The sequence below is a fragment of the Podarcis liolepis genome (assembly GCF_965112155.1).
Source record: "Podarcis liolepis genome assembly, chromosome: 7".
Lineage (NCBI taxonomy): Eukaryota > Metazoa > Chordata > Lepidosauria > Squamata > Lacertidae > Podarcis > Podarcis liolepis.
In genome coordinates, this window is record NC_139561.1 from 33,687,528 (window position 1) to 33,713,868 (window position 26,341).

At 42.9% G+C, this 26,341-nt stretch overlaps 1 protein-coding gene across 7 annotated transcripts; it reads left to right on the top strand.

Moving 5' to 3' along the window:
• Window positions 1–99: 99 nt before the first annotated feature.
• On the top strand, window positions 100–24,417 carry LOC310711633 (uncharacterized protein F13E9.13, mitochondrial-like). Of its 7 annotated transcripts, XM_083513825.1 has the most exons (8): window positions 375–1,294; window positions 2,023–2,098; window positions 2,547–2,608; window positions 3,219–3,301; window positions 8,476–8,656; window positions 16,600–16,750; window positions 17,454–17,581; window positions 22,770–24,417. In XM_083513825.1, exons 1-8 carry the CDS (start codon window positions 1,261–1,263, stop codon window positions 22,958–22,960), a joined length of 906 nt encoding a protein of 301 aa, XP_083369951.1. In that variant the 5' UTR covers window positions 375–1,260; the 3' UTR covers window positions 22,961–24,417. The 7 variants fall into 7 exon arrangements, with proteins under 7 accessions (XP_083369948.1, XP_083369946.1, XP_083369949.1 ...); XM_083513822.1 differs by lacking the exons at window positions 375–1,294; window positions 2,547–2,608 and adding an exon at window positions 100–195; XM_083513820.1 differs by lacking the exon at window positions 2,547–2,608 and having other exon boundaries at window positions 295–386.
• Window positions 24,418–26,341: the final 1,924 nt, after the last annotated feature.

Here is a 26,341-nt window from a genome sequence, read left to right on the forward strand (position 1 = left end):
TCAGGCCAGCGCGGCCTTTTCTCTGCGCGCACAGGGCGGGCCCAGGCCCCGAGCGCGGGCATTTCTGCTGCCTCAGGGTCGCCGCCGCCGCCGCCGGCTTGCCCCATTCCCCTCCGCCCTGCAGCCAGGCTAAGGCCAGGCTCGGGCAGGTGGAGGCGCCTCCGCGGGGGGGGGGGGCAGAGGGGGGCCCTCCAGGTGAGCGCGAGGCCCCGGCCCAGGTTGGCTTGGGGGTCCCGGGGGCGGGGCTTGCGGGTGGGCGGGGCAGGGGCGGGGCTTCTGCGAGGAGAGGCGGGGCTGTTGCAGCTGCTGAGCGGGAAGGAGAAAGGGCGGTCGCTTCCTTCCTCTGCTGGGGGCGGGAAGAGGGCGAGGAAGCGCTTCTCTATACGGTCGGCTACTCCCCCCCCCCTTCTCCACTCCAACTTCCCTGGGTCTCGGTGCCTCTGAGCATATAAAGAATGCGGCTGATTCATTGAGTGGGGATATTGAGAGGAAAGACCAGCAGGGTTTTTGATGGGGGAGATGGCGCAATAAGTTATTGAGCTTTCTTTGGGAGATGGTGCAATGAGTTGCTTTTAATATGTAAACAAACATACATACATACAAACCTGGGGGCCAAGCTTTTGCAAGTTTAAGTGTTTCTATTGCTTTCTAATACTTTGTTGAGTATGGGAAAGACTGGGAGGAGTCTCCTCAGGGAAAACGCACCAGAGCATGTGCAGAGTGCCTTTTGCTGGTAGCAGTGGTTACAGCACAACATGTCTTGAGTTCAATGAATAAGGTTTCTCTAGAGCAGAGGTTTTCAACCTTTTTGAGCCCATGGTTCCCTTGACCAATTGCATTCTTTCTGCCTCACCCCTGTAGGGCTCAGGAGCCCAGTTATGTCTCCCCTTGCCTGCAGTGCTGGCAGCCCCTCACCATCCCTTGTGGAGTGTTCCCTCAGCCTCCTCTCCTCTCCCCTCTCATTGGGAATCCTCTGGGCAGCCACTGATGATGGCCCTGGTCTCTGAGCTGCTTGTCCCAAAGAGAGGTGCCTCCTCACACTGCCCCACAGGGCCCAGGGACTTGTCTGTCCATTCTGGTTAGCAAGGGCTGGTGGACTAGTTGGCTGGGCTCCCTCAAACACTTGCTTGTTTGCTTACTTCAAGGCCGCCTCAGCTCCTGGCAAACAGGAACACCTGACCAGCCCCAGAGGCAATATTCACCTGCAGAGTTTGTGGCCAGGGCTGCTGTAACAGTTGTGCAAGCCTTTGGGAGGCCGAAATGGCAGAGGGCATCAGAGGAAGGAGGGACAGAGGTCAGTGTTGCCCACAGCACCCCTGACCATCATTCATGGCACTGCACACTGGTTGAAAACCACTGTTCTAGAGGACACGAGAGCCTTGGCGTAAGTTTGTATTTTCTGTTTACATCATTTGTACTCCGCTCTGCTGCTAAAAAGGCTCCCAGAGTGGCTTACATACAGTCAGTTAAAGGAAAGCAGTTCCTGCCAACACTAACAGTTTACAAAAGCAAGGCACACATGGGGAAAGGGACAGGGAGGGAAGTGGAGGGTGGGGAGTCAAACTTCGGAACAAATTCTTAAAACTGTTGTTCTTGTAATGACCAGCTTGCATTGTTCAGGAGTAGGAGGTGTCTGATGGAACTGGGCCTCCAGCAAAGCTGATGAAATGAGCCCTGCTTCCCATCTCTCCCACTGGCAGAGGACATTATAAAGAAATTATCCATCATTACAACTTACTTTTTCTGTTAAGTAGTTTTAAATATGTGTAAATTGACTGATGCTGCTGTTAGAAAACGGGACTGCCCAAGTGATGGAAAACCTGGTAAGATATTCTATAGATAAAATTCCTATTCTGTATAAAATGAGGGCCCACAGAGTTAAGAAGGTTGTGAATATCTTGAAAGAAAGTAAAGAAACAAAAGCAGACTGTTCTCATTTGCAAGATGTTGCTTTTGGGGCCTTTTACTTGATTAAAGAAACCAATTAGTCATATGCTTATGAGGATCTTTCCATCTCTCTAGATGATGAAGTTTTTGCAGCTTTTCGGGCGATTACGATCAGTCATCATTGGGATGGTCCATGTGAAAGCACTGCCAGGTGAATGCCTCATTTTTTAATTGTTATTTGAAACAACAGGATAGGAGAGAATATTAACAGGTGCTAGGGGGAAATTTATTATGGCAAAGATGTTCTGCGCTTCAAAAAAAGCCAGGCACTGCCAGGTACCTTGGAAATATGTAAAAGGGAGGCATGGCTAACTGATGCTTAGTTAGTTCAGTTATCCAAATGAAATGTCTTTATGGATTTCATACGTCCTAAAATATTGCTGTCAGAAAATCATATACTGTATATTAATGTGATTTTATGAATGAATAGTTGTATCGACAATGTTCTTTTTAACCTGCATTTTACTGGGTTAGCCCAAGACCATGTAGGACTTGTTCCCAAGACAGTATCTTGTTAAATTATCCAGACACTAATATAAAGGAATATACAAAACTAGGATACTTTGCCTGACTTTTAAGTTTAGTGAACCTTTCTATAGCTTCATAATAAGAACAGGTTTTGGACCTTCCCTTCATAGGCATGATTCTGGTGAGATCAGAGGTATTTGCTTCCATTTTTAATTAAACACAGTTTAGTAACCCTAAACTGTGGTACATCTTAACTGTGGTCTGTTGAAATAAACCAGCTTCCTAAAGCAAGGTCTGAAGTTGGCTTTTTTCAATAAACCATAGGTAAGATCAACCACAATTCTTCTGAGTTTGGATGTAATATGACCTGCAGTTAATAAAAAAAATGGAAGCTAAAACTTATGATCTTTTCAAAAGAGGAAGGCAGCATCACTGTGGCCTGTTCCTGTAACTGTATTTTATCATTGCATCTGAATAAATCCTATACATGTATTATTATTATTAATTTTTAATATTACCTATTACAGTCCATATGAAGTCCTGCCATTTATATAAGTGCCTTATTGTTCATTTTTCAGTTATGGTACTTAAATGGTATTAATTTGTAAGAAAGCATTACAAGGGGATTCTGGAAGGGCTGATAGCCAATATGTGAAATTTGTTCTTGTCACTGGTTGATCATATGACAAGGGAAGTTAATTTGTCACTCACCACAGTACAGAATAGCCATAACCTTGATGGCATTAAAAGCTAGAGTGTGTGTATGTATTTGTGTAAGTGTGGTGACAACTTTATATTTGCAGGAACCCCAAGGAATACCTTGCCATTGCCTCAGATCATTGAAGAAGCCTGTCAGGAAGCTGAGATTTACAAGGCTGCAGGAGTTGTAAGAGCTATCTCTTCCTTTCTCTTTTGTTTATTGAAACTTCCTAGTTAATGTTTTACATCGTTGAATGTTGTGCAAAATTCTGGATCAAAATAAAAAGTGGTGGTGGTGCATTTGAAATTCAAACAAAAAATAATGTTTTGTAAATAGTCTGAAATAGCAATCCATCAACTTAACTGGAGTGTACATTTTTAAATATATATTTAGGTTCCAATTTCATTCTTTTGATGCTTATTTATTTGTTTTGAGTACTTATAATGCACTCTTCAATATTTTCCAGAGTGGGGAACAATGACACTAGACAATAATAAAAACATACAGAAAAAATGTAGCATTATACAAAAATTACACAGCACTCTGTTTTCAAGTTGGTTACAGTCTGCCAATCCCCTTTTCTCATGGTATCAAGGAGTTTAAGATGAAGCAGGTACAAAAGGAGGGCCCATATTTCAGTGGCAGAGCTCTGCTTTTGCATATGTAATGCTCCAGGTTTGTCTAGTTAAAGAACCTTGAGAAATGGGAGGAAAATTCCTCTGTCTGGGACCTTGGAGATCTACTTTTGGTCAAGAGCCAACAAATTGAGCTCCATGGACCAATGGTCATGCACTCTCTACAGCACTGCAGGTGTTTATTCAATACATATCATATATGTTCAAGCCGTCGTCGTTTTATCATTCTGGTGCTCACTTCCTGGCTGTTGTAGTTAAGATTTTTGCAGAGCAGCATAGCCTAACTTATTAAAAGGCAATACAGCAAATGCAGCGTGCACTTGTCTGTACTGTTGCCCACCCACAACGTCACTCTGATACATCTGTCGATGGAAAGCAGTCTTTGCTGTGTGTATTTAGAAGGCAAGACCTGAAAGGCCACTTTGAGCCAGAGGCAACAACAGTCAGGTACCAATGAATTTCCATTGGTCCTCAGGTGTTGCAGTAATTTCCATAGGTCAGCAGATTTTTAACGGGGTGCATGTCCTTTGAAAAGGTCAGGGTATGCTTTACACATTCCATTGCACCCTGTATTCCTGTGCTGCTTCACACTTCTCCATCAACCTGCCTGCAGTGAATATATAAATTCCTGGCATGGTGGTGATGTGATGCCCTGGTAACCAGCCTTCAAGCAGAACTTAAATGAACCATAGTTTTGGGTCTGGTGTTATTTCTCGACTGATTTCTTTTTTTTAATTAGAAAAGATTGGGGTTTGTGGTTTTTTTACAGTAAGCATTCATAAAGTCGCACCTCTTTACAGCCAGAGTCAAGCGAGGGTTCTAAATTTAGTCCGTCAAAAGACAAAAGGACCGAAGGCCAAAAAAATGGAAGAAAGTTCAATGGGTGTATTGATGGGTGTATTGATAAGAGTTGATGAAGATATGTAACAGGAAAGATTTTTGGGACAGGTGGGTGACAGAAATGGCGTATAAGGAAGGATGGGGGAAATGCAGGATAAGTCAAAGATGGGAATGCAGTAGATTTACATGTGGCCTTGAAGTACAGGTGGAGAAAGGGTTATATGCATAGATAATACAGTACAGTGGTACCTCGCAAGATGAATGCCTCGCAAGACAAAAAACTCGCTAGACGAAAGGTTTTTCCGTTTTCGATTTCCCTCGCAAGACGAATTTCCCTATGGGCTTGCTTCGCAAGACGAAAACGTCTCGCGACTTTGTTTTCTTTGTCTAAAAACAAAGACATGTTTTGTTTATAAAGTTAATTTATTTTCCCTTCAATTTTTGAACTGCTCTTTACAGTATGTGTGACTTTAAAGAGCAGTTAATAAACTGTTGTTGTACCAAATTTGGCTTTGTTTGGACTTTTTTTGACCATAGGAACACATTAATTGATTTTCAATGCATTCCTATGGGATTTCGTGCTTCGCAAGACGAAAAATTCGCTAGACGACAAAAATTGCGGAACGAATTAATTTCGTCTTGCGGGGCACCACTGTAGTGGCTTACCTCAAGCACTGTGCACAGTGCTGGTGGCAAAACCTCAGAAACACTATTGTTACAGCAGGAACAGATTCCAAAGAGGCTGACCCAGTTGATCATGATACTGAACAACCTCCCTGTTTGGGGGCCTTTTTAGTTTAGTAAAAGAGGTGAGTAAGTGTGGGACATGAGAGAGATGTATAAAATTATGCATGATATGGGGGAAGAAATCCTAGAGAAGTTTTTCTACCTTCCTCTTGATACTACAGGCTGAGGTCATCCAGTGAAGCTGAATGTTGGAAGTCTCAGAACAGACAAAGGGAGTTACTTCTTCACATAGTGCATAGTTTAAAAATGGATTCTCCCTGCCCCAATCCAAGATGTTTTAATGGCCAACAACTTGGATGACCTAATTTTTCTCAATAGCCTGGGTGCAACAATTTCTTGCACCTTGAGATATGAATCCAATTAGGTCTGCAAACGTCTGCCTTCCGTAAGGTTATTATTATAAGTTGTAGATTTGGGGAACAGCAACACCACAGTCTCCTCTCCTTTCTCCTTTGTTTTGTTTAACAGCCTTTCTGATGAAAAGTTCTGGAGAATTCAAAAGCTGGCTTGCCATTACAATTTTTGACTTACTGTGCATTTTGGATTTCACCAAACCATTATAGACTGTAGCATTTTAACGCTCATGCATTACCACTGATTTGAGGGGATCTATGCTAATGTGATTGTTCTATCCATTGCTGCCTTTCTTGTAGCTATAACTCTTCCCTAGCCCCTTAAAATTTTTTTTTTGCTGAAACAGTGGAGTAGAATAGAGAGGATTACAAGTACATCTTCCTGTCTCAAAGTGGTATGCAGACATGACTGATGAAAGCAGATCCGCAGGGTTTTTTTCTATATAGAAGGTGGCTTGTTTGATGCATTAGTGCTTTTTTAAAAGAACATAATAAATATGGAAGATTTATAATGTTGGAGCATATTAATGAAAACAAGTGAATGCTCAGACATGATGCCATCTGTGCTGAAAAATTGTAGCTGCGATATGCTTGTTTTGCCAAACACAATCAAAATTGCCATGACAAGATTATATGCAGTGACAGATTCCAAGGAGTTTAGAACCCTCTCAATTTTGCCATGTTCGGCTTTCCTTTTTACAGAGGACAGGAAATATACCAACATTATTGCTTTTACTAGATCACTGAACTTCTTGCCTCATGCGTGGCCTTTTGTAAAACGTCAGTGTCACTGGAGAGGCTGCACCCTCTAGATTTTGATTATGCCTTTTCTCCTACGTATCTTCCATTCTCTTCTAAATTTTTCAAACAAAAATTATGAATGGTACAGAGAGAAGTAAACCCCCCCCCCCATACTAGAATTCTGGCTACTGAACATGCTCAGTACTTATTTGGCTGTTTTAAGAGAAGTGTGATGCTGTTTTAAGAGAAGTAATGCATCCAACATTAAAAGCTTCCCTAAACAGGGCTGCCTTCAGATGTCTTCTAAAAGTCTGGTAGTTGTTGTTCTCTTTGACATCTGGTGGGAGGGTGTTCCACTACCGAGAAGGCCCTCTGCCTGGTTCCCTGTAACTTGGCTTCTCTCAGCGAGGGAACCGCCAGAAGGCCCTCGGCTTCATAATTTAAATATGGTCCAAGTGGGCAGCTTCAGCTTGCCCCTGTAAAAAAACTAGGACCCCCTTCTGCAGCATGTTCTTGACACAGAGTGAATTTGTGGTAGGTTTCTTCTGCGTTATTGGTTGTTCTGTGATGCTTCCACAATGCTACCAAGTTTTTGCTGTTTGGAGGGGCGACAGCACAACAAAAGTGGAACAATGTCCCCACTCCACCCCACCCCGTATGATTTGAATTTTGAATTTATGGTATGAAAAGTTACGGGAGTTGATCAGGAAGTTACAGGATAGGTACTGGTTGGAAGTGAAGCAGTAAGACTGCCTCGAAGCTTCCACATGCACAAATGGTACTGAAAGACCACCCTGGTAACATCATGAACTTGTGGTGGATCGCATGGTATTTCCACCCCTAACCCCATTAATCCTCACAAGAGGCCTGTGAGTTTGGTTTGGCTGAGAAAATAGTGACTTGCTTCTTTTCTTAATCTCTCAGTAGAAAAACAGGTCAAAAAACAGAACCACCAGCTCTTCTCAACAAGCATCTCCTCTACTGTCTTCATTTAATTCCTTTTGATTATCAGATCCCTCAGTTATTGCAGTTGAGCCAAGGCCCCCTGTTCTCTTGGGGAAATTAAGGCTTGACTTGGTGAAAATGAAAGTTACAATTTAATGGCTTTTGCACTTCAGATTCATTTGAAAGGGATATACTGTAATTGAGCACAACGTTAATTTTTTATGATTGTTTTACAAAAATCATGCTGTTGGGTCAGCATTTAGCAAGCGGGGGTTTGTACAAGCGGAGTCATTCTCACTTAAAATTATCTTCTGCAGAAGTATTTGAAGGTGTGCAGGTTTTTTTACACCTTAGTTTGTTTGTTGTTATTATCTGCGGGGCGCCCCTAAAACTCTTTAATGAGCTTGGCTACATATACTGGGAATTTTTATTGGCATTGGTAAAGTAGTATTCCTTCTTATCCCTGCATGAATTACTGGGGGCCGGGGCATAGGAGGGTCCCAGCTACCTTACCTCTTGTGATGGCTCCCATCACAGTGTGGTGTAGTGGTTAAGAGCGGTAGACTCGTAATCTGGTGAACCAGGTTCGTGTCTCCGCTCCTCCACATGCAGCTGCTGGGTGACCTTGGGCCAGTCACACTTCTTTGAAGTCTCTCAGCCCCACTCACCTCACAGAGTGTTTGTTGTGGTAGAGGAAGGGAAAGGAGAATGTTAGCTGCTTTGAGACTCCTTAGGGTAGTAATAAAGCGGGATATCAAATCCAAACTCCTCCTCCTCTTCTTAGCTAATTTTTTTAGGAGGATATGACAAAGATGGGATTTGGCTCAAGCAAAGTTTGTGGCTTGCAGATTTCATAAAAGCTCACCAGTCTTTTCTCCTGTAACTTAAGCACTTTTCTGGCAGTGAAAACTGAGAAGTCTTAGAATACTGTATAAGGCTCCAGATTCTGCGCTAGGAAGGCAGATTCTGCGCTGTTGTGCATGACCGCAATGCAAATTCCTTGAGTGTTATCTGCCAGTCTATCCACTGTGTGCAGATCCCTCTGTTTATTTCTGAGCAGCTCTTCTGATTTTTAATAGCTCTGTATTAATTCCAACAGGATGGCTTGATTGTAGAAAATATGCATGATCGGCCGTACACAGTTGGTGTGGGTGCAGAAATCACTGCAGCCATGGCAGTCATTTGTGCCACTGTGAAACAGACGTGCCCCCGTCTCCCAGTGGGTGTTCAGATCCTAAGTGCTGCAAACCAAGATGCTATAGCAGTCGCTCTTGCTTCTGGTAAGTGAACTGATTTGGGATTGCTTTTTGTTTTGGCATTCTGAGACCTAAACACAGGCCGCTTACCAGATTTTATGTACGGTATATTATCATTTCTAATTGCATTTATATCCCACCTTTTTATCCAACGGACTGAAGGTAGTGTACATCTTTTCTGCCCTCTCCTCATTTAATCCCCAGCAACAGTGAGGTAGGCCAGGCTGAGACACATTGACTAGCCCAGGGTCACCCAGTGAGCTTCACAGCTGAGTGGGGATTTGAACCCTGGTCTCCCAGGTCCCAGCCCGACACCACACGGGGTTTCACGTGCTTGCTCCAGCTCACCACACTTTCCTGCAAAGCCACCATGACTATTTTATTCCCTCAGCAGCGTGGTATTTCCACAGTCAGGAGATGGGAGTTGACGTTAGTATACCTGCGGAGTGAAGGAATAGGTGGACCTCAAGCTGATTGCAAAGGGTACTAGTAGTAGAGCTTCATTTTATACAGGATGCCTAAAACGGCATTCCTAACCCATTTACCTGGAAGTATGCCCCACTGAATTCAGTTGTACGTCTGAGCCTTCCTCTGTATAAAAGGATTTCATGTGCCTTAGAATCATAGAATCATAGAGTTGGAATAGACCACAAGGGCCATCGAGTCCAACCCCCTGCCAAGCAGGAAACACCATCAGAGCACTCCTGACATATGGTTGTCAAGCCTCTGCTTAAAGACCTCCAAAGAAGGAGACTCCACCACACTCCTTGGCAGCAAATTCCACTGTCGAACAGCTCTTACTGTGCCTTCCTATAGCACATCCAAGTATTCTTACCCTTTGCCCACGAGGAAGACCAATGGTTGAACACACTGGATATTCTTCATAAAATAAATCACTTGAAGCGTACCTCTTTTTAGTGGTGTACCTTCTTCCATTCTCAACTGGTATAAGCTTACCTATCAACTTTTTCAAATCCAAGAGAGTGAGGTTTAGGCTGTACACCCCTCAAGTATGTGTGTCCTATTCACAAGCCCTAAGCAGGCATAATGTTCTCATTTCCCCAAACCTCCTTCCTTCTCACACATGAATTGCACACACACACACACACACACACACACACACACACTTTTTCAGAGCTAACAAAGGTATGGCATTATGCATGCACCAGTGCTGGTGCTAAGCTTGGTTAGCTTTGGCCAGGGTGTGCAAATTGGCTTCTACCCTCTTTGTAAACTGCAGCTAGCCATGGTTAGGCGACAGTATGAAACTGTGTTGTTCAGGTGGATATTTTCTGTGCTGGTAGAGTAAAGCACATTATAAGTTCTTGTTCGCCATAACCGTGTTAACACCTGCTTTATGCCTCTTCGTGATAAATATCCATTGATGGCTTCCTTCCATTTAGTTCTATAAAATGGTATAAGGGATTAATTTAAATCATTATCATTGCTCATCAAATTCCAGTTACACCTCAGGATATCACGGTAATCTGCTGTAATGAACTATTATACCTCTGTTGAATTAATGAAATTCACTTAAGAATAAATTAAATTAACCTGAATTTAAGGAGAATAACTGTAGGCCAATGGCTAGTGCCCACCCTAGGTTTTGGATTCAAATTTTAGCTCATCTATGCAACCATTAGGTGTTCTTATAGCTCACCTTTGGTCACCTTCCTCTGAAATGGGAACAGTAGCGGCTGCCTCCAGTATTAGAAACCGAGAGATGAAAGCTAGGAGCTAAATGGCACCTTAAACCTAGGTTGTGGGCGCAACAATGGAATGTCTAGGCATGCTTTTTTATAACAAGAATACAAACCTGAAAATGAATGAACTTCAGCTAAAATATTATGTTCATTTTCCACATGGTCTAGTCCTTCCCCTGCACATCCCCCTAATATTCTTAAGAGGGTCTCTTATCCGGTCTTCAGAGAATAGCTGGAAGAGGCAGAAAAAGGCCCTCCTTTCCTTCCACTCTGCAGTTTTGATCTGAAATCTTAGGTGCAGAACTGCGCCCAGAGCTCAGGAACCGCTAGCGCTAATGAAATTCCCTGTCGCACAACGCACCTAGAACAATGGGAGTTTCAAATGCTGGCCACCTCCATTCACAGGCTTGTTGTGGAGATGATGGAAACCTGCACAGTTACACACTTAGCAAATGTTGTGCTTGTGTACAGTAAGAATCATTGTGGGCTTTGAGGAAACTTGGTTTATGAGTAAGTTTCAGACAAAAGCACAGAAAATATATTTAAGCAAAAAGTCAATTTTGTTTATGGCACAAGCATTAATAATACAATTTGCTCTAATGCAGCCTTGTTTTTGCCTGCTGGAATGCTCATATAAAAGTTTTAGCATTTCATTTATGATATGTCTGATTCAGGAATGATAGGTGATTAATGCTAAAAACATACATTACTTTTACACAATCCCTTTAATGTATCTTGATGCAAACTGTGACAGATGAATAGTCTATTATATCTAACATCTGTTTCCTAGATTGGCACTACTTTTACATATTGCATTTTATTTTCAAAAAAATGATAATGCCATTTTTTCTAGTTCACTGTTGCAGATGAATGCTTTAGTTTACTTAAACTACTAGGATCCTCAGTCAATATGCAGAATTGATTAGACAGCAGATATGTCTTCATATTCAGGTGCACTCAATAATTTTAACTATTTCTTCTCCTCTCTCTTTCACATTCTTCCTATGATTTTAGAAAAGGCTACTTGGAACAATTTTGCCCCTTTTCTGCTTAGGCATAACACTCTAATCTTCATTTATATTGAATTAAATTGGCCGCTGAATTACCGTATCTTTTCAACTTCATTCAGAACAGTTTCCTAGAACTTAGAATTATATACAGATTTCTAGCAATTCACATCACCCTTGGATCCTGACTCTATGCATATTTAGCTAGAAGTAAATACAACTGAACCCAAGGGACTTACCTCTGAGTAAGCATGGATAGGCTCTGGCAGCTGTTAGGCATGCATAAGCTGACAAACATAATTATCAGTTCTCTTCACACAGCTTACCACAAACTCAATTTAGCACAGTCACTAAGGCCCAGTGCAAATGCTGTTCCCTGGAAGCCATGGTTTGCTAATCAGGGGCCAGCTTTGGGGCCATACACTTCGATTCTGGCAAAAAGACTTATCCCCTTTCCTTATTTTCATTATATCTGCATTGATGTTACCATTTAATACTTTAAAAGGCACCCTTCTTAACCAGGGTTTGTAAGCAACTAAGGCTTACAAGTCAGCTGGTTCATGTTGACTGGCTAGCATCGGTTGTGGATTGTGGCAATCACACAGGGACCCCGGACCTTTGACAGTCTATTGACCCTGTGTCACTACTGTGCGATTGCTTTCTTCGCTGCCACCACCCCGCTTCTCATGGGGACACACGGAGTCCAGACAGTTGTTAACATTAACAAATAATCAAGTTTATTTCTAAATGCAGGAACAAGCGTATGGTTTCAGTTTATTTTTCTCTTGTCAGTTTCTTAATCTTAGTTCCTAACAACTCCAAACTGATTATTCCAACTATCTATCTGACTCAACCTAACAATTCCTCTCTCTCTCTCACAATACAGCTGGACCAACCCACTGCCTATTCCTCCCTCTTCCTCTTCCTTCTCCAACTCCCAAACCTCAACTCCCAAACCTCAACTGACTTTCAAAACCTCCCACTCTGTAACTTTTACTCCCCCCTTGCATTCTCACTGGCCAATCACATCACACTCATTTTGACCCGTTCCTTATGACCCACCTAGGAGGCAAACACCACATGGATGTAACACAAAACCATGGTTAAAGATGACAAGGAAGAAAGAGTGGAATTTGGGTTGAAGTTGAGGGGAGCGTGCATTCTGAGGCCTGGCTTCTTCTCCGCAGGAGCCCAATGCTATATTTGCAAGCAGACCTAGGCAGGGACTGAGGCCGTGACAAATATACAGAAATCAGTCAGTAATGCTGGTTTGGATGATTTACCCAAATAGTGGGATAATGCACATCTGTGAATTACGGCCTTTCCTGCCAACCCACAGGAGACGTACCCACTGTGGTGTCACCTGTGGTGGCATGTCCCCTGTGGGTTGGCAGGAAGAGCCACAGCTCAATGCTTTGCATGTAGAAGGTCCTGGGTTCTATTGCCAGCGCCTCCAAACAGGGCTTGGGAAGGAGAAGTCCTGGAGAGCCACTGCCAGTCAGTTTTGACAATTCTAACAATCCAGTGGTCAGACTCAGTGTAAGCAGCTTCATATGTTTCTCCTTCTGCCTTTAGACTGAAATGCAGTGAATAAACACTTTGTTTATTCTAAACCACTGAGCCTCTTGGGTTTGCCAGTCGGAAGGTTGGCGGTTCAAATCCCCATGACGGGGTGAGCTTCCGTTGCTCTGTCCCAGCTCCTGCCAACCTAGCAGTACGAAAACATGCCAATGTAAGTAGATAAATAGGTACCACTGTGGCAGGAAGGTAAACGGCGTTTCCGTGTGCTCTGGTTTCCGTCACGGTGTCCCGTTGCACCAGAAGTGGTTTAGTTATGCTGGCCACATGACCTGGAAAGCTGTCTATGGACAAATGCCGGCTCCCTCGGCCTGAAAGCGAGATGAGCACTGCAACCCCATAGTCGCCTTTGACTGGACTTAACCATCCAGGGGTCCTTTACTTCTCAGGGTGGCATCTCAAATGGTACTTCAGTCATCTTTGCCCAAGGCTTTTATATTTTTTAAGACAACAGTTTTTTTTGTAAGTAGATCTTTACTGAACTGTAATTTGTTCCTATATGCAAAACTGCCAGTTTAAAGGCTGTTTTAAGTGGAGAGCAAAGCTCATCTTCATTGCTATACTGAAGGTTCAATGTAAAACCAGTAGTGTAGTTTGGTGCTTTTGTTTGGTGCGAAACAGACTCCCAGTGCCTTACCATAGTTGCATCTAGTCTTCATGTGCTTTAATTTTTTTATTTTTAAAATTATTCACATGCAGCCCTCTTAAAAGGTCAGAGCTATGTAAAAACACCATGAACATTTAAAAGCAATACAGAGTATTTCTAGATTACACACACATTCTGTTTCTCAACTATTGGATTCTTCTAGGGCTGCTGATGGTGATCCTAGACATACAAATACATTGTACTCCTGCTCCTAAAAAAATAAAATGAAATGAAATCTGTGCAAAAGCTGATCTGAAGGAGGTTGATGGAAGAAAAATAAGGGTGTAAGGATGCTGTGAAGAAATAAGAATGGATACTTCACACAAAATTAACATCTAAGAGCCAGCATCCACTTTGAGGGATCAATGTTTATTTTACTCATTTATACAGTTACTTAAAGGCTGCCTTTTGGGACTTAGGCCACTCAAGGCAGTTTTCATAGTGTAGAAACACAACACACACACACACCACACACACACCCCCCAAAACAAAACAACAGCAGCATTAGCAATCATTTTTTAAAAGGGCAATTAAATAAAACAATACAAAAATCCTGCAATCATGAAGCTATCTGTCATCATATAGATCTCCAAGAACAAAAGCCCCAAATATATGGTGTGTTTTTTAGTTTTAATGGCCTCAGGTTTGCAGTGGTGGGCCAAATGCACCCCTAGGGGGCGTGAGTTCCACAGTTCGGGGGGCGGCACAGAAAAGGCCCTGACTCTTACTTATCCTCACCTACCGACTCTAGCAGAGATGTAAGGTTAACTTTGTAAAGAGTTCAGCATTACTGTCTGGGGCTTTTTTATTTGAGGCATTGCTTTACAGCAGAACATCTTTCTTTTTTGTAACATCAAAAAGCAATTTATGTCATTGTCTTGGCAAAAGCTGCATGCCATCTTGATTATTCCTTCTTTCTGAGGGGGAATGGCAAGAGTTCTCCCATGTCTGAAACGGCTCACCAAGCTTTGTTCACAACTGCTTCATTATTAACAGGTGTACCATGTGTTCTTCAGTAGTGCCTAATTTCCTGTGCGTAGATCCTGATTTAATTAACTACATCTGTTTGAGGCTGCACAGAATGATGCATATTATTGGGTCTCTGGAACATTTATGGTGGCGATAAAGATACAGGCGCTGCCTACACTGCAGCTATCATTTTCCCATCCTCTTGATAACATTTGGGAACACTCAGTCCACAAGTCTGGGTTAGATTGACCCCACCTGAGACCTCATTGTATTTTTTTAGTATCTGATGTAATAATTAGCATTCATTACATGAAAGTTAAACCTTGGTCCTTTGCTTTCTGTGCCGTCCTAGCTTCCCTGCTACAATTCTGCACACCTGACTGCAGCGTGGTGCTAATAATACCCAAAAAAATCACGGATTTGATCCCCGTAAGCCAGGATTTCTATTTCTTTAGTGGTATTGTAGGAGTTCTGTCTATATATTGCAGTGGAGTGCAGAAATATATATGGGCTGAAAGAATTAAGGAAGCCTAAGGCAAGCAAGCAGTTTGAAAGCATGTCAAAGTGCAAGTAGATAAATAGGTACCGCTCCGGCAGGAAGGTAAACGGCATTTCCGTGCGCTGCTCTGGTTCACCAGAAGCGGTTTAGTCATGCTGGCCACATGACCCAGAAGCTGTATGCCGGCTCCCTCGGCCAATAAAGCGAGATGAGTGCTGCAACCCCAGAGTCGGCCACAACTGGACCTAATGGTCAAGGGTACCTTTACCTTTAAGGCAAGCAAAGCCATTTTCATTTACAAGCTTACATGTGGCCATCACAGAGTCATGAGGTTAATGACAAAAACAAAATGTCGTAACACTGAAGAAGCAGGAAGGAAGTAGCAAGTTTTTACTGAAGAAGGGAACAACATGTTGCCTTCATCGACCCCTTCTGGTTCTTGTAACTTATTGCAAACATTATTGCTTTACTCTGGACAGGTAAAGCTGTGTGTGTGTGTGTGTGTGTGTGTGTGTGTCCCAGATTTTATGTTCAGTTAAAGATCTGGTAACAAGACTGGGAAAAGTCATTTGTCTGAAACCTTGGAGGGGCACTGCCAATCAGATTGGTTGATACTGGGCAAAGGAACCAATAGTTTCGATTCTTCTTTAAAATAGTTCCTTAGATTTCAGGGCAAAATCCATGACTTTAAGGGAGAACCTGGCATCACAGTGACTGATGGTGGAATTGTCTTTTCTAGAGGCAGAAACAGCTGCAGAACTAGCACCCATATTATCCTTAGTACACACTGTTAGAGGAGTGCATCGGCTAAATGGTTGGATTAATTTAATCACATCTAGTTCTGGGAGGCAGAATTGACTAGGCAAGAGCGGGAAACCCTTTCCAGCCCAAGGGCCACATTTCCTTCTAGAATCTAGATCACCTTTCAGGGACCACAGACCTGTGTCGCATATTTGGTAGGGCCAAAGGCAAAAGTTGGTAGAAGCAAGAGATGTAAATTTTTCCCTTTACATGCCTCTCTGCCCTCCATTCAGGCAAGAAAGGGGGCATGATCAGAATTCAGTGACACATTCCTGCCACACAAAAGCAGGACTGCTGAGGGGTGTGGCCTGGAGACAGTTCTGAGAGGCAAAAAAAGGGGTCCTGGAAGGCTGCATTTTAGTCCTAGACCTGATGTTGAGCACCCTTCTCTTAAGGGAACTGGGGTCCATCCCAGAAGACCCAAAATGCACAGCCCCTTGATGAAGAGACCTTTGATTAAGGTTCTTGCTTTTTCCAAGGTACTGTACTTGATGACTTACGAATCAATGAATTGTAATGGGGGATCAAATCAGGGCATCAATGTTCCAAGACACAGCGACTTGCAAACAGTCACCTAGCAAACATCACAGCCGAGCGGTGATTTAATTTTGGATCTCCTGTGTACACACTCTGTGCGCTAATGGACCACTGACCTTTCGTAATGTATCCCATTTCGTGCTGGGATACATCTGGTAAGTGACCGTGATTTACAGTTCCTGCCTGGCCCTCAGTCAGCTTTATCACAGTATTCTTGTCATTTGCAGGTCTTGACTTCATTCGAGCGGAAGGCTTTGTTTTTTCTCACGTGGCAGATGAAGGGATTCTGAATGCCTGTGCTGGCAACTTGCTCAGATACCGGAAGCAAATTGGAGCAGAACACATTCAGGTTTTTGCTGACGTTAAAAAGAAACACAGGTAATTAGGGTTCACGCCAAAATGTGTTAGAAACCTATACTTGCCAAACATGCGCTGTCAGGGCTTTTGCTTGCATTGAATTTGTATGGTTACCACTCACAAGTGACAGAAGACCTAAGTTTTACAACAGACCCTTCCACCAATAGACCAATGGCTCTGTTACTTCAGCTACAAATATTCTCGCTCCCAACTTAGCCTTTTAAAGTAGTGAGAATTTGGGGGATTTTACCACTTGGAGGAATGCACAGTGCTCGGGTTGTGCTTTCAGGCTTTCCACGATGCTGGAGTAGATGGGCCACTATTATGATTAACAATAGTAATTGCATTTGTTACTTGTTGAATAATTGTATTTCTCACAGAGTGACCCTGATGCAACTTGCATTAAAAATTAATGCTTGATCCAGCAGACTCTTCTTAAATCCTTAAGCATTCTGGGATATAATCTGGGAATGTGTGGACTACAAATATTTACTATATAATTACAACTGGAGAGATTGAATGTCTGAACACCAGCTACACTGATGTGAGCGTGGAATGTCACTTGAGAGTGATTTGTTCACTTCCTTGATTTATTACATTATGATGGTGCTGGAAAGCTGGCCCTCCACTTCATGGTGGTGGGGGGGGGGTGGGGGGGAAGGGAAGCTTCAATAACTTGGTATGGCTGCCAAAAGTAAACAGGTTGGGTTTCTGTTGTTGGCAGTTCTCACGCTCTGACAGCTGATGTCAGTGTAGCAGAGACGGCTAAGGCTGCTGAATTCTTTCTGGCTGACGGGGTCATATTGACTGGAGCTGCCACTGGATTGGAGGCAGATCCCAAAGAACTGGAAGGTGGTATGATTATGACGATTATATTTCTTGTATTTACTTATGTCCTGCCTTTCCCCCAGACTCAAGGCAGCTTACAGATAAAATAGAGCATTCAAAATGCAAAAAGGTGAAAAAGCACACGAAAGAGCATCATTAAAAAGTAATTAAACTACAATGGAATTAAAACATTGTAAAAACAAATTATTAAAATATAGATAATGAAAAGAATAAAAACATCACAGTGCTATTAAAAGCCCTTTCCTGGAAGAAGAGGAGGAAAAGTTAGTTTCAGAAGGCCTGTTGGAATAAAACAATCTTTAACTGTCAGTGGAAGAACGAGATGAAGGGAGCCCAGTCTAGCTTCTCTGGAAAGGGAGTCCCAAAATCTGGGATCAGCCGCCAAGAAGCCTGCAAAGGCACATGAAGTATACAGATTCACTATTGCTAGAGAGTGTTCCCTTTGCTCGATTATGAACTTGGATGAACCCTGGAAAACCAAACATGGCTCAAAATTCTATTGAGATATTGCTTGCTTACATACATTGTATTGTTATTTTTTTACATCAGTGCGTGCAGATTTGTTTGTTTCAGTCATGACGTGTCCATTGTTTTTGCTCTTACACAGTATAATGCAATTGGACATCATTTTCTCCAATGTAAAGGGTATATGTTACCAGTAGTATCCTTTCTCTAACCACTTGTGGCAAATGTTTCAGTTCCTGTCAGGTATAAGTAGCTGTCATTTTAAGCAGCTAGCCAGGAAAGTGGATATGTACATACATATTTCTCATTTCTCTTAATTAAAAAAAAAGAAAAGACGGAAAGTCTTGCTTTTTGATAGCTGTTGCTCATGAATGATGACATTCTTCATAACCTTTCTTAAAAGGTTATTTCTAATGAAGGTAAATTAAAAACATAACTCTTAACATGGCAAGAAATAGGAGATTGCACTTGGGTCTGACATTCCAGCAGGAAGAACAACATCTGACAGAGTGGAGTATAAATAATAGTGACTGGACACCAGTGGGAGTTTGATTTTGCTAGCTGGTTCCCAAATGCTTGGTGTATGTCCTAGGAGAAAGTAGCTGGAGCAATTAAGTGCCTGATAGGTTTGGGGGCAAAGATGCTATCCCTGATGTCTTTACTTCAAATAGGCAAAATAGTCTGTTTGGATCTCCGATTAGTTCACTGATTCATGAGTCAGCAATGACAACCTCTTGAAATAAGGAAGAGTCCTATATATATCATTCCTTGTCAAAGGTCTCCCGTCTTCTGAAATGGGCACTTGTTCCTTTAAGAAGGCTGTCTAGCCAACTCTGCCACCAAGGGCAAGATCCAACCTAACTAATCCAGCCATTTATCCAATCTGCTCTTCAAGACTCCCACTGATTTAAAAACATCAACATCAGAAGAGCCTTCTGGATCAGGCTAATGGCCCATCTGGTCGAGCATCCTGTTCTCACAGTGGCCAACCAGATGCCCTATTGAGAAGCCTGCAAGCTGCGCATGAGGATGATAGTGTTGTGCTCACCTGCGGTTCATTCCCAGCAGCTGGTGTTCAGAGTCATACTGCCACCACTTTAGGCAATACATTCTAGTGCTCCAGTGCTCTGCCACATTCTTCCTTCTATATAGCTCAAATCTTCTCAGCTTCAGTTTAAGCCACTTTCCGCTTTAATAAGTTTATATCTACACCATACATTTAAGTAACTCTTATGCCACTTTAACCACCACAGAGAATCCTGGGGACTGAAGCTTTGTGTGGTCAGCACCCTTTACAACAGGCACCCTCAAACTCGGCCCTTCAAATGTTTTGGGACTACAACTCCCATCATCCCTAGCTAACAGGACCAGTGGTCAGGGATGATGGGAGTTGTCCCAAAACATCTGGAGGGCTGAGTTTGGGGATGCCTGCTTTACAAGCTACAGTCACCAGGACCCTTTGGTGGAAGCCATGACTGTTAAAAGTGGTGCAAAATAGCCTGATGTCTCCAAAACCAAAGTTTTTTGGGACTTGCAGTAGCTACAGAAATGTAGTCTTGGCCAACTTACTGTCTACTTTCTTAACCTAATTCCCTTTTACCATTTTAAAGTGTTAGAAATGCTGTGAAATTCTGCAGGGTGGCATTCAAGGAATGTCATCTGTAATATGTCTAACAGGCACGATTTCTTCAAATGGGGGGTTGTTGTTGTTGTTGTTGTTATTGCTATTTCCTTGGTGTAGAGTTCAGATGTTTCAAGCACGGAATATAATCAATGCCGACAGTTTCTTACTTCCCTTTTGAGGGGGGTTAATGGAAGGGATGACCCAGGTGGCACAATGGATCAATGTGTCTGGCTGTTAGCCAGAAGGCTGGTATTTCGAGCCCGCCCAAGAACAGCTGTGGACAGGATTCATGCGTTGCAGGGGGTTGGACTAGATGACCCTTGGGGTACCTTCCAACTCTACAATTCCGTGATTCCAAGAAAACAATACATCAAAGGTTTCTGCGACACACCTACATGGGGTGTGGATTCTTTGCTGTAATTGCTCCTGAGTGTTTACTCAGTGGCACTTGTGGCCTCACAGGTAGCTAGCATAGCTCATTCTAGTGCAGCAATTCTGAATGGTGAAAACGAAGCAAACAAGCTTTGTGTTTGTGTGTGAGAGAGAGACAGACAGACAGATAGAAGGAGAGAGTGCTTGTCTATCTTCTAATGGAGATCTATGACAGCAAATTGAGCCTGTCTCTGCCACTGGAACCCTGCTGCTGCTTAAGTGTAGACACAATTGGATTCCTTTCATCATATTACAAAATAAACCCATTGACAGCTTAAGCCAATTTGTGTTTTGATCTGATCACTTGTCTCTTTGAAAGCTGAACTGAAAAGGGAGGAGAGTGAGATTATATCACATTTGCTTCCAGCATTGCTATGCTTCTCTTTTTTTGATGTTGGTCATAGGAGGTGGGAGTTGTATGCCTTGTTGCTGTGTTTGCCGGCTCTTTCGAATTAATGGAGCAATTAAAAAAAAAACAACACAGTGTGCTACACGGCAGTTTAATGACAGCATTTCGTATGGTGCAGTGGTTACTGAATACATCTTGATATAAAGAGGAATGTTAACACTTAACAAGTCAGCCCAGGAATAGAGAAAGGCGGAAGTTATGGAGCAGACCAGCAAGAGCAGGCATAGGTAAACTCAGCCCTCCAGATGTTTTGGGACTACAACTCTCATCATCCCTAGCTAACAGGACCAGTGGTCAGGGATGATGGGAATTGTAGTCTCAAAACATCTGGAAGGCCAAGTTTGCTATGCCTGAGCAAGAGGCAGATTGCAGAGGGACTCTTAGCTCAGCTAAAGACTGCTCATAGGAGTGAGGAGTAATCTTCAACCCATGGGCATAATTAGGTCCACCAGGCCTTGTAGGTTGATCTCCCTGGCTGTTTTGAGTGAACTACAGCCATCTTTCGCATGCTTGACATCATGTAACGTTGGGTGCTGGCAAGTTCACCCTGAGGCTGCACAGAAAGACTCTTATGTATGCTCCCAATCTGATGTTTTTGTTTTTATTTGGCACACTTCTCTGCCGTCCTGCGTGGCAACAGAAAAAGGTGCCTGAAAAAAACAACCACCTGGCTGCAAAGGAATAAATTGGAGTACACTTTAGAGTGTAGTCCAGATTATTTCTTTGCAGCCATAGCTTGAACTCAGACAGGGACGCGGACTTATAAAAAATATTGGGGGGGCCCGGGAAAGCTCATGAATAATAAATAAGCTCATGAATATGCAAATAAAGTGGCGCCGCCTCCTCGTGAGCGAATAGGGGAGAGCGTGCTGCGCCTATTAATCAGCTCCAAGGACCTTCTGCTAGGGAGGGAGGGAGGGAGGGAGGGGAGCCCTGGATCGCCCTCTGTTTCTGTCTTGCAAGAAACAAGGAAACAGGAGGAAACATTGTATCCGCTGTTGCTACATTTTGTAGCGCGCTTCTTCCCCGCTTTCTGCTCTCGGTTTCTTGCGCTCTCCTGGCGGATCGCGCGCTCCAGACACGGGGCTGCTGCTTCCTGACTTCGGATTGGCTGCCTCTCACCTTGGACGATGCCCATTGGTCAGCGATGGTTCTTTGAGAAATTCTGATGTTTCATTGAGGGGTTTCGGGACTCTATTGAAGGGTTTACAAGCCTTCAATAATCTCCGGCGCTCTGCTGGAGGGGCGCCGGAGATTATTGGGGGGGCGGAGCCCCCCCAAACAAATTTTTGAGGGGGCTCGGGCCCCCTCAAGCCCCATGGAGTCGGCGCCTATGAACTCAGAGTATGCTGAGGAAGAAGCTTGAGCTTTGCATCCCATGACATGGCAGGTGGACAGCCTTGCCATCCACTCAATGGAGCCTATGGAGGGTTGGCCATTTCTGGGTCTGGCCCTTGGACTGGATCCCTTTCTCTAGCACTGGGCTACTTGAGACCAACTTCAGCAAAGTTTTTGCTGTTGATGAAGCAAGGTCAAAAGCTCTAGCGCCTCCTGGTATTTATGCCTAGAGAAACCAAATGTTGTTTGCTATCAGAGCAGCTGAAGTGAGGACACTGTGAGTCATGGATGGTGGATAGGTGTTGTTCATTCAAAAGCTCCCCCTAGTGCTTTATTCCTTGTGTTCTGAGTTCATAATAGAGAAGGACTTTCCTTAGAACGCACTTCTATTTCCTGGTTTGAATGTACATATTCCGCTTAATAAACTGTGCCTGCCACAAACCCTTGTGCTTCCCATTCCCCAATTTGGATGTTACAGGAAACCATGGCCATATGAAGATTTTCTGGGTTAATCACAACATAGTGGTCAGGAAACCAAAAAGTCAGAACCTTAAACCACGGAGTGAAGTTGGTTTAAGATTCTGTTTGGCTTTTGTTTTTGTTTGTCCCAGGAACCACAGTTTAGTGGTTTGGAAGTCATAGGCAATTGTGATTGATTGCTCCAAAGGTCCAAGGAAGGATGGAATGGCAGCAGGATGTAGCATGTGGGCAAAAGCCTCATGTATTTCTTAAGAAGATGTATGATAAATACATTTGAACTGGACCTATGTCTCTTAAACCTTAGAAGTATGTGAAGCTGTGAATTGAAATACACACTTTAAATAAGTATGTAATACCCAGCCTCCACCGTATGTGGCCATTGCCACAACTTGCCTTCATTTATAGGGATTTTTAAATCCGTTTCCCTACTTAATTTTCTCCAGAAGTTGGATGTGCTGTGAAGATACCAGTGCTGGTTGGATCTGGAGTGACTCTGGAAAACTTGAAGAACTACTTGGGTGCAAATGCCTTGATTGTTGGTTCTTATTTCAAGAAAGAAAGCTATTGGGCAAATAACATTGACCCGGATCGTGTGAAGCGGTTCATGGATTACGCTGCTGAACTGAGAGTGTGACATTGTTGGATCCTATGGTAATCATACACAGCCCTTATGCCACTATGTATCCTTTAGTCCCAACACCTTATCTTGTAACTTGAAGCCTTTGGTTTGGGTTCTGCTCCATCTTCCATGTGACAGAATGTTGCAGAATTTTTTGAAGCACTGGTTACCTTGTTCTAAGGGGATCCTGTGTTGGACTCCAAATCCCATCATTCCTGACCATTGACTGTGCTGGCTTAGGGCTGGTGGGAGAGTCTTAACAATATCTTGAGGGCCACAAGTTAGCCACCTTTGCTGTAAGACCAGAAAGAAGTTCTAAGTCTGAAGTCTCTCCCCATCCCACCCCTGCTGCCCCAAAGCAGTCCAAATGTTTCCTTTGTCATGCTACATTTTCCCCTTAATGAAATCAACACTAGCTTCAAAGGCACACTTTTAGATCTCCCTGCCATTAGAACCCAAGACGTCAGCTAATAAAACAGCATAATGTTTTTCAAGTGTTATAAACACAATTCTAGGAAGCCATTTAGAAACTGCATTAAGAGACACCGATAATGACTGTTTAGGAGTGGTGATAGTTGTGAGGTGGGTTTTGTATATGTGTGTGTGTGTTTCTTTTTACAAATACTGACTTGCTAGAAGTCACATTCATTCATTACTGGGAAGGTGAAGCTATAATGTGTTACTGCAGTGACGCACGTTAACAAGGGGGGGGGGGATAAGATTACTTGATTCGCTCCTTTATACTCATCTAATTCAAACTGTAATCATTGCTGGTGCCGTTGGAGCTGTGTCCAGACAAAACTGCTCGTGTGGAAGCCCAGCATCTTAACCATTGCTGGTTATTTGCAGTAATTACTGCCAACTGTGCCAGGGTCCCAGCGTTGTGCCCATACTGCAGCTGCAACATACGAAGTGCAGCTAAATTGTTCATCGCTTGATGACTCTCTGCTGAATGTGCAGCACTGATGTGGGCTTTATCACCGATAGCACCAGTCTTGTAGAATGACCTCCCTGTTGAAATGCGAAGAGACCCCATCATTATTGGCATTCTTCCAGCTCTTGAAGAGCACACCTGTTTAGGCAGGTATTCCCCTGAACTTGAGATCTAATTATGTGTTTTTTAACTGTTCTAATTATTAGAAATTTTAACTGGCTTGTTTTCTTGCCTTTCTAAATCATGGAAGCTTTTGTTGCTTTGATTGAATTGGTTTATTGTGAATTTTAATTGCTTACGGATTTTACAATTGAGTTTATACTCGTAAACTGCTTGGATGGCATATAGGCAGTATATACTTTAATATATAAATAAATAAATAAGATGCTAAATAATCATTTGTGAACTGTCTTTGGTGAAAAGTGTGCTTGAGATGTTGTCTCATATATATTTTTCCTCCCTGTATGGTTGCTGTTTCACATGCACAGCTCAACACGAGATATGGCAAGCCTTGTGTAATAAATGCATGCATGTCTAAGCTCAGTCTTTCAGAGTGTTTTCAAGACGGGCCATTCTACAATCTGGTATGTTCCTTGAGGCTCAGTGATAAGTGACAGTAGTCACTTATCCCGGCACAGGATCAACCTGACACAGATTTACTTATTCACTTGTTTTGCTTATGTATTAATGTATTGAATTTATATGCTGCCTTGAGCTCAATGGGCATTTCAGGGTCTGAAGCACAAACTCCTTGGAATCCCAGGGCACAAGTCTGAAGGCATGTGGCCTGTTTTGCCACTTAAGGGGAAACAGAAATTGCCACTTGGCTCTGCCATGCCGCCTGCCACTGCGCTGTCTGCCACCTCCGCCACTGGCAGACAAGCAGCACCAGCACCAATTTATGGTGAGAGCTCTTGTGAGGTTTTGCACTCCATGAGATTTCAGCAAGATCTCTCCATAAATCAGCGTCAATGCCAGCACCGCTTCTCCACCAGTGGAGCACTGCCTTGGGGGCTTCCACTGCCTGAGGAAATACAAATGCTCATAGGGACAACATGGGGGGGGGGGGAGTAGCAAAGAACCACATCCAAAGCAATGTTTCTTATATACTTCCAGATTATACACATGACTTCTATTCAACCATCAAAGGATCGCATCAGCCTTTGCAGTTGCAACCCAGGTGGAATCTACACACACATTTTTAAAAATGCTGTGAAAAAACTTTTTTAAAAAATGTTTTGAAAAATACATTGAATTTTGCATAGCTCACGGTTGCCATCTAGTGTCATGTTTGTATATTGCTCTTTATAAAATGCTTATTTGCAGCTGTGTAGATGAGTCCCCTCCCTTCATGGATCGCTGCCTTGTTGTGGCGAAGTGGCTTGAATAACTCCAAGAAGCTCTGAGCTACGTTGTGCATGGCCACCCAAGACGGACAGGTCATAGCTGAGAGTTTAGACTAAATGTGATCCACCTGGAGAAGGGACTGGCAGTCTACTCCAGTATTTTGCCAAGAAAACTCCGTGGACATAAAAAAGGAGAAGCTTTGAGAAGAAAGAGTTTCCAAGGCATGCTCTAGTTCATTGGGTCACGGAGAGTCGAACACAACTAAGACGACTAAACAACAACAAAGATGAGTCCCCAATGTCACCATCCTGAACCAGTCAAAAACATTTAACTCTCCAGATCAGCCTTCACCATAATATCATGTGATTCCATATAACCATTTATCAGTGTCTTTCTTTCTTAAGACTTTGACTAATTTTCCTATTCATTAAATGTCTCCCAATATCCTATTTCACCTACCTGCGAAACAGTTCAAGATTAATCACAGTTGCCATGCCTAACCGATTCTCTTTTCATGCATACAATGGCCACCATAGATGTCAGGGTTTTGGAGTGAACATTCACTACCTACAGTTCTGTACTATGAAAGTTTAGGCACAGGCCTTTTCAGTTTAGCTAGGCCATAGGCTCCCAAAAAATAAAATAAAAAATGGAACTATCAAAATGATAGTTTTAGGAAATTATTATTTTCTTCAACATCGTTTGGTTTAGTCCTTTAAAATAATAAAATCACCTTGGCAGAAAGGTGGTATATAAATAAATGAATGACTGGATGAATAAATATGCAAATTTAAGAGTATGGTTTTTTACACAGATCTGTAGAAAAAACAAGCAGTCGCATGCTGCAACTATGTCCCAATGAGCTGCAAAAGAGGAAGAATGCAATGCACCTGGGGGGAAACATCCATTTCCTGAATGTGCACAGTATTTAGAACATGCATCAAAAGCTTCATGGCGTCTCTGTTTAATTACTGCAGCTCCACGTACCAAGTCCAAGCACTTTAGAAGCTGCAGAAAAGCCCATAATTTGGCCTTAAATTATGAGGCACCAAAAAAAAAAAGGAACTAACTCTGGGATTTAGTGGGCTAGCATCAAAGTAAATCTGATTTTAAAA

Coding starts and splice junctions, on each gene's coding strand:
- LOC310711633 (XM_083513825.1), top strand. CDS start 1,261: ATGGCAGAGGGCATCAGAGGAAGGAGGGACAGAG. Junction 1,295..2,022: donor CAGAGGAAGGAGGGACAGAG/GTCAGTGTTGCC, acceptor CCATCTCTCTAG/ATGATGAAGTTTTTGCAGCT. Junction 2,609..3,218: donor TGATTCTGGTGAGATCAGAG/GTATTTGCTTCC, acceptor TTATATTTGCAG/GAACCCCAAGGAATACCTTG.